The 17,414-nt window shown below is 47.0% G+C and overlaps 1 protein-coding gene across 1 annotated transcript in view; it reads right to left on the bottom strand.

The window, feature by feature from the left end:
- Positions 1 to 13,969: 13,969 nt before the first annotated feature.
- LOC135396137 (uncharacterized) overlaps positions 13,970 to 17,414 on the bottom strand; it is a 285,153-nt gene continuing 281,708 nt past the window's right edge. Inside the window, exons 3-4 of the mRNA XM_064627170.1 lie at positions 15,631 to 15,690; positions 13,970 to 14,701 (exon numbers count right to left, since the gene is read on the bottom strand). Coding sequence (XP_064483240.1) covers positions 14,262 to 14,701; positions 15,631 to 15,690 — 500 coding nt within the window. The 3' untranslated portion in view covers positions 13,970 to 14,261. The remainder of the gene's footprint in view (positions 14,702 to 15,630; positions 15,691 to 17,414) is intronic.

The following is a 17,414-nucleotide window of genomic DNA, read 5'->3' as shown; positions in this document are numbered from 1 at the left end:
CCCTCCCAGCCAAGGACAGCTGTTTCGGTCTATTGGACCTCGTCAGCCTGGCGCAGGGAAGTGACACGATCTTGGATCGGCGCAACAGTGCGTCTCGGCGAGACGTCAATGTTCCACGGTGACGGCGTCACCTGTGGAGGCCGCAGTGCAAGCCAGCAAGTACATATACAAAGGAAAAATAGCCGAAGCTCTGTAGCTGCACGTTGAGCACATGTTTACAATTTGATCGTGCCCTCCCAGCCAAGGACAGCTGTTTCGGTCTACTTGGACCTCGTCAGCCTGGCGCAGGGAAGTGACACGATCTTGGATCGGCGCAACAGTGCGTCTCGGCGAGACGTCAATGTTCCACGGTGACGGCGTCACCTGTGGAGGCCGCAGTGCAAGCCAGCAAGTACATATACAAAGGAAAAATAGCCGAAGCTCTGTAGCTGCACGTTGAGCACATGTTTACAATTTGATCGTGCCCTCCCAGCCAAGGACAGCTGTTTCGGTCTACTTGGACCTCGTCAGCCTGGCGCAGGGAAGTGACACGATCTTGGATCGGCGCAACAGTGCGTCTCGGCGAGACGTCAATGTTCCACGGTGACGGCGTCACCTGTGGAGGCCGCAGTGCAAGCCAGCAAGTACATATACAAAGGAAAAATAGCCGAAGCTCTGTAGCTGCACGTTGAGCACATGTTTACAATTTGATCGTGCCCTCCCAGCCAAGGACAGCTGTTTCGGTCTACTCGGACCTCGTCAGCCTGGCGCAGGGAAGTGACACGATCTTGGATCGGCGCAACAGTGCGTCTCGGCGAGACGTCAATGTTCCACGGTGACGGCGTCACCTGTGGAGGCCGCAGTGCAAGCCAGCAAGTACATATACAAAGGAAAAATAGCCGAAGCTCTGTAGCTGCACGTTGAGCACATGTTTACAATTTGATCGTGCCCTCCCAGCCAAGGACAGCTGTTTCGGTCTACTTGGACCTCGTCAGCCTGGCGCAGGGAAGTGACACGATCTTGGATCGGCGCAACAGTGCGTCTCGGCGAGACGTCAATGTTCCACGGTGACGGCGTCACCTGTGGAGGCCGCAGTGCAAGCCAGCAAGTACATATACAAAGGAAAAATAGCCGAAGCTCTGTAGCTGCACGTTGAGCACATGTTTACAATTTGATCGTGCCCTCCCAGCCAAGGACAGCTGTTTCGGTCTACTTGGACCTCGTCAGCCTGGCGCAGGGAAGTGACACGATCTTGGATCGGCGCAACAGTGCGTCTCGGCGAGACGTCAATGTTCCACGGTGACGGCGTCACCTGTGGAGGCCGCAGTGCAAGCCAGCAAGTACATATACAAAGGAAAAATAGCCGAAGCTCTGTAGCTGCACGTTGAGCACATGTTTACAATTTGATCGTGCCCTCCCAGCCAAGGACAGCTGTTTCGGTCTACTTGGACCTCGTCAGCCTGGCGCAGGGAAGTGACACGATCTTGGATCGGCGCAACAGTGCGTCTCGGCGAGACGTCAATGTTCCACGGTGACGGCGTCACCTGTGGAGGCCGCAGTGCAAGCCAGCAAGTACATATACAAAGGAAAAATAGCCGAAGCTCTGTAGCTGCACGTTGAGCACATGTTTACAATTTGATCGTGCCCTCCCAGCCAAGGACAGCTGTTTCGGTCTACTCGGACCTCGTCAGCCTGGCGCAGGGAAGTGACACGATCTTGGATCGGCGCAACAGTGCGTCTCGGCGAGACGTCAATGTTCCACGGTGACGGCGTCACCTGTGGAGGCCGCAGTGCAAGCCAGCAAGTACATATACAAAGGAAAAATAGCCGAAGCTCTGTAGCTGCACGTTGAGCACATGTTTACAATTTGCTCGTGCCCTCCCAGCCAAGGACAGCTGTTTCGGTCTACTTGGACCTCGTCAGCCTGGCGCAGGGAAGTGACACGATCTTGGATCGGCGCAACAGTGCGTCTCGGCGAGACGTCAATGTTCCACGGTGACGGCGTCACCTGTGGAGGCCGCAGTGCAAGCCAGCAAGTACATATACAAAGGAAAAATAGCCGAAGCTCTGTAGCTGCACGTTGAGCACATGTTTACAATTTGATCGTGCCCTCCCAGCCAAGGACAGCTGTTTCGGTCTACTCGGACCTCGTCAGCCTGGCGCAGGGAAGTGACACGATCTTGGATCGGCGCAACAGTGCGTCTCGGCGAGACGTCAATGTTCCACGGTGACGGCGTCACCTGTGGAGGCCGCAGTGCAAGCCAGCAAGTACATATACAAAGGAAAAATAGCCGAAGCTCTGTAGCTGCACGTTGAGCACATGTTTACAATTTGATCGTGCCCTCCCAGCCAAGGACAGCTGTTTCGGTCTACTTGGACCTCGTCAGCCTGGCGCAGGGAAGTGACACGATCTTGGATCGGCGCAACAGTGCGTCTCGGCGAGACGTCAATGTTCCACGGTGACGGCGTCACCTGTGGAGGCCGCAGTGCAAGCCAGCAAGTACATATACAAAGGAAAAATAGCCGAAGCTCTGTAGCTGCACGTTGAGCACATGTTTACAATTTGATCGTGCCCTCCCAGCCAAGGACAGCTGTTTCGGTCTACTCGGACCTCGTCAGCCTGGCGCAGGGAAGTGACACGATCTTGGATCGGCGCAACAGTGCGTCTCGGCGAGACGTCAATGTTCCACGGTGACGGCGTCACCTGTGGAGGCCGCAGTGCAAGCCAGCAAGTACATATACAAAGGAAAAATAGCCGAAGCTCTGTAGCTGTGCCCACGCCATCGGCCATTCACGAGGACCCTGGCATGCTGTCAACAATAAGAAGTCTAACAACCTAGATAAGACCCTGTTGCCTTTTCTCGTTTCAGCCAGATCAAGGTCCCCACTGACCCACAAGGACGATGACCCCACTCCTGGACCTGACACAGAAACGCTCTGGAATTTCCCCAATTGACAACCGCCAGGTGGCGGGAATTTCCCCCAACCGACCACGTCATTCTCAAGCCCCTTATCAGCCTCGTGGCCACATTTAGCTCTTTTGTCCCGAAGAAGGCGGAGCTTCCGCCGTAACGTAGACATCCTCCCTAACTTTTATGATTTTTAAGTTTTAATAAACCCCTGTTTTGTTACTTCCCCTACTTTCGTCTTCTGTCTCCCATTTATTTCAACTATAATTACGTAGCCGTCCGATCCAACTCCAACTTTTCAAGAGATATATATATATATATAGAACAAATAGGTTAATATATCAGACGGCTACGAAGTTGAATAAAAGTGAAATAATAAGACTTGGACTACAGATTACAGGAACGTTAACAAAAACTAATTTATTTAATGGGCATTTTAACACATAGATTAAAAAAAGAATCGTCGACGTTTCGACAGTGGCACTGTCTTCGTCAGGACAAAAGAGGTCCAAGGGTTGCATATTGCTTAAATAGGTTTCCTGGGTGACGTCACAATCGGTGCAAGTATGCCACGTGGCAGTTGTCTGAGTCATATTCTGGAACATTCCTCAAGGTCAAGTCCGGGTGGTGATGTCATCTTTCTTGGGGAGCCAGCTCAGGGTGAGCTGTACTGAGGCCATAGCTGAAAAGAAAAAAAAGGAAAATAAAAGGAAAAAAATGGGAAAGTATATCCTATCTAGACGACCAGTAGACATGTATATATATATATATATATATAAGGGGAAAAAATAGCAGGAGCTCTTTAGCTGCACGTATAGCATATGTTTGTAAGGCAAACGTCGCCATGCCAGTACTGGACAGCTGTTTCGGCCTTCTTGGGTCTCATCAGCAGTGCGCAGGCAGGCAACGTTTGAGCGGATGACGTCAGAAGGTCACGTGGCACGTGACGCCTCCCGTCAGGGTGTTCTAAGACACCTCTGAAAGCCCAGTGAAAAGCCAGTCAAGTGTATAAGGGGGAAAAAAATTTGCAGGAGCTCTTTGGCTGCATGTATAGCATATGTTTGTAAGTCAAACGTCGATATCCGCTCAGACGTTGCCTGCTTGCGTACTACTGATGACCCAAAAAGGCCGAAACAGCTGTCCAGTACTGGCATGGCGACGTTTGACTTACAAACATATATATATATTGACGTTTCAAATATACGTATACGTGAGGATCAAAAGAACAAGAAGAGAGATTCTGCAGAGAGAGAGAGAGAGAGAGAGAGAGAGACTCTGCAGTGTTTCTTGTTGTATAGGATTGGAAGACTCCTTCTGATTTCATAGGAGTTTTATGCTATTTGAGAACTGTTCTTCGCTATGGCTTGCGTAGTTCACATGAGTCAGCAGATAACGTCGTTGTAATGTGTCGTGGACGACACGGTTGGTTCGGTTTCGGATTGCAAATCATATTTTTCGGGGAAGGGACGGTTGAAACAAAAAGTCGATTAGACACCGTTCTTTCCCTTTCACTCGTACCACCCAATATTTGTTGTCAAAAAAGCCGAAATTTATAATCTCGAAATCTCGGGATTTCGGGACATGAAATTATGCTGAAATCCCGGGCTCCGAACCCTACTCACTATTATCTTGCATTTGATTGCGGTAGTATGTCTGAAGAAGTATTGACATAAAGCAGGTCGCCTATACAGTCAACACTTTTGTGCTCTATACTACGAGAAAACTTAAGTGCTACAGTCACTGAGGTGTACTTCCGCCAGCGGCCAATGTAGTCCGCCATTCAGAGTGGGGCTTACGAGAAGGTGGCGGTCGCCAAGCGCTCGAGGAAGCCGATGGGCCTTTTTTATGACGTTTGGGGGCGTTCGGATCCGTATTCTGCAGCGCCATTTGTGGTCGTGTAGCCAGAGGTTTTTCCGTACACAGGCATGTACCGCCTACGCTGCGGCTATGGGAAATCGTGACGCAAGGACTTCCACAAAAGTGATGACTTTCCCGGTACGGCGGTAAGGCAGGGAACACGCCGGATACGTACCCTCTAGTAAGGGCGCTTTGCACTAGAGGAGGGCAGTTGACGCTGCGGTGGCCGGGGGAATCTTTAGAAAACAGGTCCATACACATGTTGTGTAAACAGGCGAATATTTTACTTGCTTGCTTTAAAAGCACGTAAATGTGCTTTAATTACGTCGCCTCCGACGAGTGTTTTTCGCCACATGATCGATACACAAGCTACAGTTCGGAGTATGCAAACGCACTACATTGTGGCTCGGAGGCGTCATGCGACCACCTGAGCCAATCACACACACAGTATTTCGATTTTTTTGGCGGAGTTGACCTGTAGGAGTTGACTTGTTTCGAACGGAGTGCGTTTTGCTACATGCATAGGGCTGAATCTAGAAGAGCACCGCATACTTACAATCCTTCTGTCTCTCTGTGTAAAGTGATAGCTTTAGAGTGTGTAGGGCCAACCAGAGTGCAGGTCCTTCTGTGAGTTTTTAGGGCCAGCCACCACGTGAGAGTCACGAGCAAGTGACGCACCACAACCACGTGACGTGGTCGCATCATAAAAGCCCATGTGACGGTCCTTTAAAGCTCAGCTCCGCCGATTTTCGACTGCGACAGAATGGAGCCATGCTTGGGCTGTGCGTTCGTTTCCGCACAGGGAGCATACATGTGAAAAATTTTCACCCATTTGTGTGTAGTTTTTAAGAAAACAATTTTTCTAATTTCCCTGACACGGCGGTCCTGTGGTCGGCAAACCCTGACCAATCCCGGCTTCGTCCTGGCTTAGCCGCGCTCGTGGCTTGGCTAACGCCAAATCGTCGATGCGATGGCGGAGATCTATGGGCGAAGGTGAATGTTTTGGGTGTGTTCCGTGATAATTGCTGTCGTTAATAGCCTCAAAGATAGTTTTGCCGGTCTTCTTTAACAAGCCTTACAGGATGGCCTCGTTGTGCAACGACGGCCGTCGTGAGCGGACATTCTGTGCCCGCACTGTGCTTCATGCTACCAACAAGACCTAACACCTAACGTGTGACGTACACTTACGCATTCTCAATAGCTTTGGCAGCGCACTATGCGCGGACTTGCTGCGCGTGCAGAAAGCACCACCAAAGCTATTGAGAACGAGAACGTGCTCGAAGACGAAGTATTCCTTATAAGAAACATGATAAAACGGTGCGGTGGTCCCCGATAGCTCGTGACAGCTATTTCAGCACGATACAGCGGCCATGACGGAGTGTAAACAGAAACTGGTTGCCAGGCAGAGCTGGCTAGGTGTGGCTATCCAATCCGCGCAGTTCCAAGTATGACGTCACAAGTGGAACCGCCGCCTGGTAGTTTTTCTCAAATTTCTCACGAAGGAGTATGGAAATTTGGAAAGCAATGTGCGTTTATGAATGAAGTTGGGACCACGGTTCTGAATATCACAACGTCTTCATACTTTCGGAACAGCAGCGGAGCTGCACTTTAAAGCTACCGCATTTAAGAGCGTTTGGCACAACCAGAGGGGTGCAGCCAGTTCGCATTTGCGTCTATGTTATAGAAAACAGTGAAACTGTGTACAGGACGATACTTGCCATTGTTTTCAGGGTGCTGTAAGATGCTGGTCTACTGCAGTCTCGACGAGGGGGTCTAATGGCCAGAATAGTTCGGAATTAATTTTGAAGACAGTCATTAAGTGTGAGCGCGAGTAATAGAAAGAGTGGACATGTGGCAGGCACCAGACTGTCGGGCCATCCATTACAATACTGAGACCTCAAGCAGATCTGCCAGCGATTGCCGGGCTTCCTACCCATTTCCTCGCGTGGAAGCAGTTCTCCTATAGAGCGACCAATTCAGGCAGAACCAGGTCGCCTCAGATGTGACGTTTTCCCCAGAACTCTCCACTATTACAAGTCGCCATCCTATAGGGACATTCTCTATGCCCAGCATATATGTTCAGTCCGGGATCATTCAAATGCGAATCGCGTGATACATTTTAGCCACTGCGATCCACCGTCGGGCGAAAGGCATTCCGTTCAAAGGTGATGGTCAAAGGCCGCGCCGTTGATCCGTCAACGACAGCTCTGAGTTAGTCTTTCTGGTGAAAGGTAACGATCTTTCAACTTTTCGCATGTGCTTTACGGCACGACTTGCGTGAATACGATTGTGAAAATTATGTCAAAGATAATTGGAGTATTTGAGAGGTTGGAAGGCTCTGCCGCCATGTACTGTGCCTCGTCAGCAAGATGTCTCGTGAGGACTAGTTTCTTCTTCTTCTCCTTGTCACAACTGGGAGGGGTCATGAGTGTATATGTACTTCAGTGTGACCTCTTCCACTTTTAGGACGTCTTTTCTTTGTTGTTGTTTTTTTTTCGTATGATAAGACGATCCGAATTTTATTAGGTGTTTTGATCGCTTGGTTTTCATTGCACTCCGCGCATAGAGGGTCGTTCGATGCGCGTATCTACTGCAGCAGTTGCTTGGTCAGGGTTGAGCCCTGTCTCTGGAATATTCCTCTTCTTCAAGCGCCTCTCTTTCTCTTTATGTGGACAACCGGTATGAGACATTATGATGTCGAGTAGTTCCCACCAAAAGGATAGGCATCACTGCCACTTTTATGTCGTAACATTCCGCTGTCGTCTGTCTGCCTTCCCGTGACTGCGGTTCTGCAATTTGTGTGTCTTACCCCAGCACGGAAAGTTCAGGACGCTAGCACCGAAATATGTTGTCTTTCGAATAGTAATAGACATTCCCGAGACCAGATTGCTTTGTTTATTCATTCCCTTTTTCCTGTTGTCGTGCCTTTTTTGTTTCCCCTTCTTCCATAGCCCTTCTCTTTTTCCCTTGCTCTTCTCGAACGTCTATAGGGTTAAGAACATTGCCGGCAGATGGCGCCACGTCCCCCCAGCATGCGCGTTCTCGTCGCGCTTTTGAACTTCTTGAACGAAACACGCACGGATGAAGGAAGGATAGAAAGAAAGAAAGGGGGCTACCTACTGCACCTGGAGATGATCTTCAAATTGGTGACTCAGCTAATGCAACGTCACCACCAATTTTCCTGTTTCACTTGTACAGTTGTTAGCACCACACCACATCATCATCCCATTTATGTGTGTGTGTGTGTGTGTTAGTATGCGTTTTTCGCAATTCGTGAATGTGTATGTTCACGGTCCCCAAGTAGTAATGAGCCGCGGTCCCATAAATTGCCCTTCTCGGGTCAGCTCAACATTTCCCACGTCAACCGCAAAGCTAAAACATTTCCCACCTTCATACGTAGCTCGGTCGCTAGAGGGCACCTCCTTAATGCTTTTCCTCCGTGACACAAGCTGATTTTGTTTGCATGTAAGAAAAAAAGAAAAAGAGGAAATATTGAACTCATCTCCCGACGTGTTTTGCTACTCCTAACATAAATTCCCCCCCCCCCCCCCCCCAAAGGAAAAGAACTACTACTTCACTACTTCTCATGTGCTCTGCTCGCAAGTTCGATATTCACAAGTTCGATATTCACTATTCAGATGTTCACTGTTCGGAACTCCACTATTCACAGTTATCCCGAGATCATGCGCAGAGAAGCCTAGAAGGATGTGTATCCATCCCACAGCTCTGAACAAATTTTACAAGTCCCGCCAAGGCAGCATCCCTCGTGTTCGGTGCGTAAAGTCCAAACAAAGCTAATTTTCTTTAACTATTTTACAGATGGTTGTTTTGATAGCGTGACACAAAACCTCGAAACACAAAAGCCGTTTCGATCTGTCTCTGGTACTCACCGAGAGGATTACGCTATTTTCCTGTTATTCCGTGTGACGTTCAGACAGACACAGGTGTAGTGGTGCTTCGACAGGAGAGGGGAAAAAATTGCATGTCGTGCTTATTGGCGAGATACAAACCCTCAAACGCGTCTACACGTCAAGCTCTGACGTCAGAGGAGCGAAATCTAACTGCCATTTTCATTGGTTCTCGTAAACACGTGACCTCTACCACGTGAGCGCGAACGTCATGCCTTTTCTTGAAGCCACGAGATATTCCGTCTGCTAGGTGGGCAGTACGCCACTCCTGATGTTCCAGCACCACGCGAATGCTCAATGTAAGACACGACAGAACTTCAGCCCGGAAACCGATTTTTGCTTTTTCTTCCACTACAGTATTCCGTGGAGATACCGCTCGGGTGAGTACACGCGGATAATGTGACAACGAATGAGACGACACGACATTTGGAAGGAAGTATACGCAAATAAGGTTAGAACACCTGCTTTGCTCACTTGAAAGTTTCCGCTGCGTCCACGTAGTAAGCTCCTCCGCACTTACGTTCCGTCTATCAATCAACGTTGAATTCACGGAAGACAGTAGCCACTGTATCACACTAGGCACAGACTAACGAATTCTAACATAAAGCATTTCAGGTGCATGAACATACATCAGAAAGCACTGTTTGCAGAAGACGTGCAGAGCAAGAGACACAGAGTGCACAGTTGGTTGTGATATATTTTATGTGCAATAAAATTAAGCAGTTTGAACAGCGCGTGTGAGAAAAGGCATGTATTGTAAAAAGGGCAGGTGGCTTTATACAGTGCTTACATGTATGTATATATATATATATTTATTTATTTATTTATATCATTCTGTGGTTAAGGCAGAGTTTGCTGTAGGGTAAAGATCATCATAGATGAAGAATCAGTGACCTTTGTCGGAATGGTCAATATTATACAATAAGTAAGATAATACTGCGTATTCATCCGTTCAAGAAATGTCACTCAAGTTCATAATGTGCTTGTCAGTCCTGCTCACACGGTTCACGTCCACATGCATTAACTTATTTGTTTATAGGAATTCCTCGATAATATTGTCACAGCGTGAGTTTGAAACGCCACAAAGCTTAACATCCGTCCGAGCGAGAATCTCAAACCAGTATCTATTATTCACAACCAGACAATGGGGTAGCATTCTGCTCAATGAGCGGAAGTCATCCCCATATCATCGTCATCATGTATTTCTCTCTCTCACACACACAATCAGACCAGCTATTGCAAGCTGAGACCCACCACATCATCATCCCATTTATGCGTGTGCGTGTGCAAGCTGAGATGCACATCTTATGAAGGTACGTCTTGATGCGGGGAAAACAAACGCAACCTCTTCTGTGTCCGAAAACAAAGTTTTCAACGATTTTAGGAATCAATCATGCCCATTAGCAATCATGCCTCCCTAACGAACAAGGTTGCTTACTCAAGTTCTGACTTCTGAGGCACGTCTTGAGGATGCTTCTGCCAGCAGCACTGAGCAAGCACGCATTTGAGTTATCGAAAAATATGTTATCATACACATTACGTTTCTGTAGAATACCTGTACGTGCAGCCAAGAGGACGTTGCACGCCAAAGTTTCTTGTTAGCAACACTTAGCGAGCAGGTGCTTCGAAGAGTCGTGGTTTAGAAAAAAAAAAAAAAGATGGCAATTGGTGTAGTAGGGTGCATGCATAGCTGACCCATTCGTACGACGTCGCACAAAGCAGCAAATACGTATTTACTGTGTTCCTAGAAAATCCAACGAATTCTACGTAGATGTCGGCACCGAAGGTGTGTCATAGGGAGGACATCGAAAAAAAAAAATGAAAAAAAAATAAATAAAAAGCTGTGTTTTTCTTCACAACTTGCTAGCGTAACCTTTGATGACTAAATCAAATCAACGTTCCGCGGATACAGTAAGTCTTTGCTATAACGAAATCGTTTTATTCGAAGTCTCAGGCTGTCCAAACCTAAATCCATGCATTTCGATTATTCGAAGAGATCTGCCAGCCGAAGTCCGCTTAGTGCGGTGTGCGTGCCGGGAGAAGCTCGCCCGGCACATCCAGGTTGCGCTTTTCTCTCTCTCCCCCTCTATCTCTTTGCCACATACCTTAAAATGCTGTCAGAGTTTGTTTTCTTGCTTGGATAGTCTTTTTAAGGCTGCCGTGGTGCCTGCGCGTGCTTCCGAGGCTACGATCACTGTTACAGTATCACTTCCGCTTTTATGGAATTGCCGCTATAGACGACCTGAGCACCTACGTCATTGATTACGTAAGGCCGCCGCGCAAAACCTGCTGGTGAGCCCTATCGGTTTCATCACCTTGTCAGCCGACGCGTTTTTCCCGCTTCTTGACGTCACATGTTTGTAAACAGAGGGTCGTCTATATAGAATATTTTTCCGGTCCCGTTCACTTCGTTATATTGACGGTCTACTGTACTTTCGGATTACGCTGGGGTTATTTTTTTACGCGGTATCCAGGGCACTCACTGACGGTGCCGCAAAGAAAGTTCGAAATAACGAGTTCGAAATAGCGATGCTTCACAGTATTGAGCAGTTGTGGGAATCCTCTAAAGCATTTACACTAGCTACTGGCAGTATGGTGAGATCTTTTTTTTTAAAAGAAAAACTGTATTTGCGGCATGCGAGCACATACTGGATGCAGAGAAGCTGTATTGTTAGTAGGGTTCCGAGGTTTGGTATTTTATCATTGGTCTATTTAATCTTTTCTGCGTAATCATAGCATGTCAGATAACTATCTGATAGGGCTGCTGGTTAACTGGCCGAAGTCAAAGAGTATTAGCGCCTTGGCTTTACGGGAAATATTTATTTAATATGCCTAAGGTCTTAAAGAGTGTTGGCTTAAACTTCAATGGAACTGACGCTTTTCGATTAAATGCAGAGTTTACAGGTAAGTGTTTCTGAGATCTTTTAGGATGAATTCGCGGAACCCCTGGTCATGAAATGGCAGCACAAGAAGCCGCGTTGGATAGACCAAGTTATCTTGCGGGAGCGATGCTGCGTTTCGCGAAAAAATTGACACCCTAAAAGTCTAGTAAAATAGCGCGTGCCGTGCAAATTAAAGACGATTAATTTAAGTAGACCCTGTTCTTGAAAATTCACAAATGCTAATTCTTATATACGAGAGAGGAATTATGTTATGAAATACGAAGAGGCATCATCACTACCAGTGTGCCCATCGCATACAAACCGTTGTTCGTAATGGCTAGGGAGATAGGTGTCTATGCTAAAGGGGGAAATTCGGCCGTCCTCCAATAGAACTCTCCGGAAGAAACGATCTCGTGGACATTATTCATCACGTCAGTATATTTTCTGCGCCATTTTTGTGTTTGTCTGACATTGAGAAGCCACACAGAAGGCATATGTGACGACAGCGTGTGGTCAACACTTCCTTTGCAGATAACTCTTGGAAAGAACGCTGCGTTTTGGGCACTTTGGTAAGCAGCTTTCCTTATCAATGCTACCATGTCTGCAATAAACGCTTGGCCAGGTACGCTTTAACCTTCAGTCTTAAAACAGGACTTCACCACATAACATGCCGAAGGCCATCCCATTGCACAAAATGATGCCGTCATCACTCCTGGTGTTTGGAAACAACAACAACATATATATTGTGATGATGAAGTGGGGAGATTTTCCACTCTAGGAGTGGAACGCTACGTTTGGAAAACGTGGAACGTACACTCTTAAAAATGAACTTCACCGCATAGCACGCTTTTAGCCAACCATTATCACGAATGATATCGCTATGTGCCCTGATTTGTTTAAAACGGTAGGCGTACGCCTTTTCTGTGACACTTATGCGGTTCATAATTGTCACAAAACTGGCGTACGCCTCCCGTTTTCAGCAAATCAAGGCACATAACGATATCATTCAAGATGATGGTTGGCTAGGAGCGTGCAATGTGGTGAAGTTCATTTCTAAGAGTGTACGTCGTTTTGTAAAAATTAACAACAACAACTTTATTTCGAGATGATGGGTGGGGAGCTTCATCGCCAGGGGCGATACTCTACCCCATTGCTGGTGGTGATGCGGGGGAATGAAATAATTAGCCCCTTCGCAATAGTCCTATGGTATCCAGAAAGGCGAAGAGAGCCTTGAGGGCAGAGCGTTGGTGGGCTGGATGTGGTCAGGGACCAAACAATTTTGTGAGAGAGAGGGCGCAAAAGGAAAATGTCACAAAAAACAGTACGCCATTCTCTCCATCAGATCAGGGGAGAGAATGATGCCATTCGGCATAATGGTTTGCTAAGCAGCGTGTTATGCAGTGAAGTTCTGTTTTAGGAGTGTTTACAGTAACCCAATGCTACGTTTCTGTCTTATTCAATAGTGTTTTGACAGGTTGTCTGGACTATAGGAAACAATACAACCGTTTCCTTGAATGAAAAACTAATAACGGAGCAGCGATAACGAAAAGAACAAGAGGAAGGAAAAAAGAAAGCTTTCAACCCTCCTCACCTATTTCGTCTTACTTCCGTTTGGCTGCTGTGTCTAGGTTCGTTTAAAAATCGTACGCCATGTTAGACAACATCGTAGTCAGTTCTAGTAGATCGGATAGTGTTCACGATGACGGTTCCGAAAAACATGATACGCCAATCGTCTTATTCCTTCGAAGTGACTAACATCACGTCGCTGATTTTTCGTTTGACATCTTCTTGTACCGTATCGTTTTCGTACACGCTTAAAAATGAAGGGGGGTGGGGTAATGGCAGGATCGGCTCGTCGTTGTTGGCCACACAGAAGGGGGCGTCGTCACGACTATAGCAAAAAAAAAGAAAAGAGAGAGACGGATGGAAATGAACTACACTACATAGCACGCTCCTATAACCAACCATAATCCCGAATGACACCGTTCTCTCCCCTGATTTGTTGAAAACTGGAGGCGTACGCCTTTTTGTGACGCTTATACTGAAATGTTAATTGTCACAACAAGGCCTACGCTCCGCGCTTTCCACAAATCAAGAGTGATAGAGGTATCACTCTGTACACTGTTAAAACAGAACTTCAGCACATAGCACGCTCCTAACCAACCATCATACCGAATGATATCATTCTGTGTCATGATTTGTTCAAAACAGGGGGAGGTGCCTATCTGGGACAAGATAATCTGTCCCAGATAGGCGCCTCCTCTCATTTTCAACAAATCATTGCACAGAATGATATCATTCGGAATGATGGTTGGCTAGGAGCGTGCTATGAGGTGAAGTTCTGTTTTAACAGTGTACAACGGTTGGCCTTCAAGCGTGCTATGTGGTGAAGCTTTGTTTTAAGAGTGTAGGGTCCTTCCGACATACTAAAACCGCCTCGTATTTCGTCGCACATTCTTGCCTTTGTCGACAAATCATATCGTTCCCTTTCTCACGCAAAGTGTTCCTAACAGAACATCTCCCGCGCACTCCACACTGGCTTCCACACAGTCCCCGATCCAGATCCTCTCTCAGGTCCACAGTCACGCACAAATTGCGTCCCGGACCACGCCTTTATCACCTTTCTTCATCCTTCGTCATGTTCATGCATGTTCCTCCAGCGTGGTATCCTTCACGGAATCCAGTGCACCTTCTTCGCCGAGTCGCGTGACACCTAGCTCCGTCGCCTATTTCTTGCAACAGAGTCCACAAATCCGCACACAGATCGCGAGACAAAACACTTCAACGACGCACAATGCTATCACAGCGTAACAGACCAACAGGTGTCCAATGGCGAACATGTAGACCGTTTTATCGCACCAGTTGTTGGGTTCACGCAGTAGAGGCTCGTAACGAGGCTTGTAGATACGCAGCACCCAGTAATTGCCCATTCCGAACCAGACGAGCAGGAAAAGCGTGAGGGCGTACTCGGTAATTTTGCTGGACGTTGATGACCACAGTTCATCGATGTCGCCCTCGGAGAGACCCTCGTCCAGCCGCTCGTAACGTCTCCGCCTGACCTGGTTGTAGAGTAAGGTGCCCACCTTGATGAGGCCGAACGCGCCACCGATTAAGAGGTAGAGAGGGATGTTGGGTTCCTTGGGACATTCTTCGAGGTACTGAACACCTGGCGTGGGAAAAACAAAAAAAGCGTGTTCGTAAGACAGCATTATGTAACAAAATATCTACGTAAGTCCCACGATTGCCACGAACGATAGGGTTAGCGCTTCTGATTCGAAGAAATGTTAACATTCTGCGGTGAAATTCTGTTAAAACACAACTTCACTATACAAAATACGCTGAAGGCTAACCATTGGGCGGAAACACAACTCTTGGACTTCTGAATAGTGAATAGCGAACTTGCGAGTAGAGCACCTGAGAAGTAGTCTTTGGGGGTGCGGGGTGGGGTGGGGTGAGAATTTTTGTTAGGAGTAGCAGAACAAGTCGAGAGACGAGTTCAATTTCTCCTTGTTTTTTTCCCCCTTACAAACAAACAAACAACAACAACTGTAAAAGTGCCAGAAAAAGGCGTACACTAAAGTTTTCAACCAATACTGGTGGGGTGGGGGGGGGGGGATATGTTTAATGTTGATTAAAAAAAAGAGAAAGCAGAAGGGAAAGGTTATAACGAGGTCAGTCGGCATGATGCTTCTCTACGGGCGTGTTATGCGGTGAAGCTCCGTTTTGAGGCCGCGCAAAGGGGGGGAGGGATTTATTGGCAGAAAAAAAAAAAAAAGAGAGAGAGAAGAAAGAACGGAAAAGGAAAGATGACAGGGGAAATGTGCGTAAGCAATATATGATCGTCTCTGCGATTAACATTTTGAACCTGCGTGCCTGACATATAGGCCACCAACAATAGTACACTTTGCTCTTTCTTGCACAGGGCAATTCTCCTACTTGACAGAGGCATAATATTACGCAGCCCTGGACGAGCATGACAAATCTACTACGAAGACTACACGACCAAGACGACAAAGAAACGGAAGCAAAAGAATCTGAAATGTTAATGTTCAGCAGTCAGCCTTTGACGTTTGCGCTTCTTTGAATGTTACTCACCTATGATTAACATGAGTAGGGGCACTACAGAGAAGATGGCCAAGAAAGCGGTGAAGAGAACTGAAAGAGAAAAAGAACCAGAATCTTGAGTGGTTTTCTCTGCTATATTAACGCGATGGGGACTGGGCATGCAGGTGATTTTCTTTTATCGCGCTCGTAACACATGTGCCTTCTCAGGCAAATTTCCTCACTAATCCTTCACAACGTGTAGTTTGTTGTAGTTGTTAATCTTAGGCTTCAGGAATCGTGCTTAATCAACGTGGAGGCGCAGCAAGCTACACTAAACGATGCTAAGGGGTGTTTGCAGTATTCCGCACGCATTAAATAACAGGCAGCGCGAAAATTAATCGTTGTGACGTCTTTATTAATTATAGTTGCCTTGCCTAGAAGAGAGCCTCGTGAGCTTCGTTGTGTACGTTCGTGTATTTTGTGTAACCCACGCTCAGGCTCGCTTTATTATGGATTTCGTCCACCTGCTTGCCTGCATTTACGCTATTTTATCAGAACCTCGTACGTTAACGGCGAGGTTTAAACAGGTTTCGTATAGAGCGCCGTTACGTATGGAAACGAACTGGCATGAACGGAACTCTGCCGAACAAAGGAGAGTTGGTGTAAGTGTACCAATGTAGTGTAGAAGATCCAGAGAATAGTGAGAACACCGTGTCGCTGACGCCACTTCCTGACATTTATTGGAACAGAACAAACAGCTCATTCGTTTCTTTAAATGTCCGTATACTACTTTATTTTTTTAACATTCCATCAATATTATGACTCGTTTCATTTATACTACATTTGTGTGTTTCACAAAACACACAAATTTTTCAAGCGGTTTCTAAGATACTGACATATCGAAGGGCTATCGGTACCGATACTTGCGTTCAGTTCGAAGGTGCCTATCAATATACACAAGTCTATGAGATATGTATAGGCGATTCGTGTCACGGCACGAGTATAATGGAGCTTGAGGCAAAATCTTCAAGTCAGGAGCCGCCTATATTTCGAACAGAGACTGAGAACATCGTCTACTCGAAATATTGGCGGTTCCCAACTTGAGGTTTCTGCTTCGATGTACTTTTACCGGATGGCTTAATTCTCGACTTTCGACTGTAGAACGCAGTGTTATTTGCAGTGTTACTCAAAGTGTTCTTTCAATCTGATTATTTTTACCCAATTATTTTGCCCATTTATTTCATTTACACAAAATCTTATTATTTGTGCGTGTGTGACCCGCATAGTCTTGCGTACCGGTTAGTCGCGACCGTATAGCCGTCTAAATTATAGGGAGCAAATGAGCAAAGCTCTTACCTTCAAAGGGGCACTAAAGGGCTAAAACGTCTTCTAGTGGAATGAAAGATCGCGTTTCTCTGACAGCACAAAAGGAACGCGAATCATCGGTTGCGTCATGGGTGATTTATTAGCGAAAGTGCCTGCTTTCCCTCTTCCTCTCCTTCTCAAGAATGCAGAGCGCACTCTCATTGGTCTCCGCAAACGATTTTGTCCAATCATCGCCTGAGATCGTTTCAGGAGACCAATCCGAGGCTTCTCCGCATTGTCGCGCTTCTTGAGAAGGAGGGGGAGGGGGAAAGCGTACATTGCGGTTTCTTTCGCTCATAAATCACGAATGGCGCAGCGCATTAATCTCGTTCCTTTTGTATTGGTGTCAAGGTAGCATAATTAATCTTTAATTCCCTCAGGAGAAATTTTTGCACTGTAGTGCTCGTTTAAGAAAACTGCACATACCGTGTGTTCATACGAGCGACATTCCCACGGAATATTCTGGAGGA

Source organism: Ornithodoros turicata, chromosome 5 (genome assembly GCF_037126465.1).
Source record: "Ornithodoros turicata isolate Travis chromosome 5, ASM3712646v1, whole genome shotgun sequence".
Taxonomy (NCBI): Eukaryota; Metazoa; Arthropoda; class Arachnida; order Ixodida; family Argasidae; genus Ornithodoros; species Ornithodoros turicata.
The sequence above is the reverse complement of the archived record's forward strand: the minus strand, read 5'-3'. Positions and strand labels throughout refer to the sequence as shown.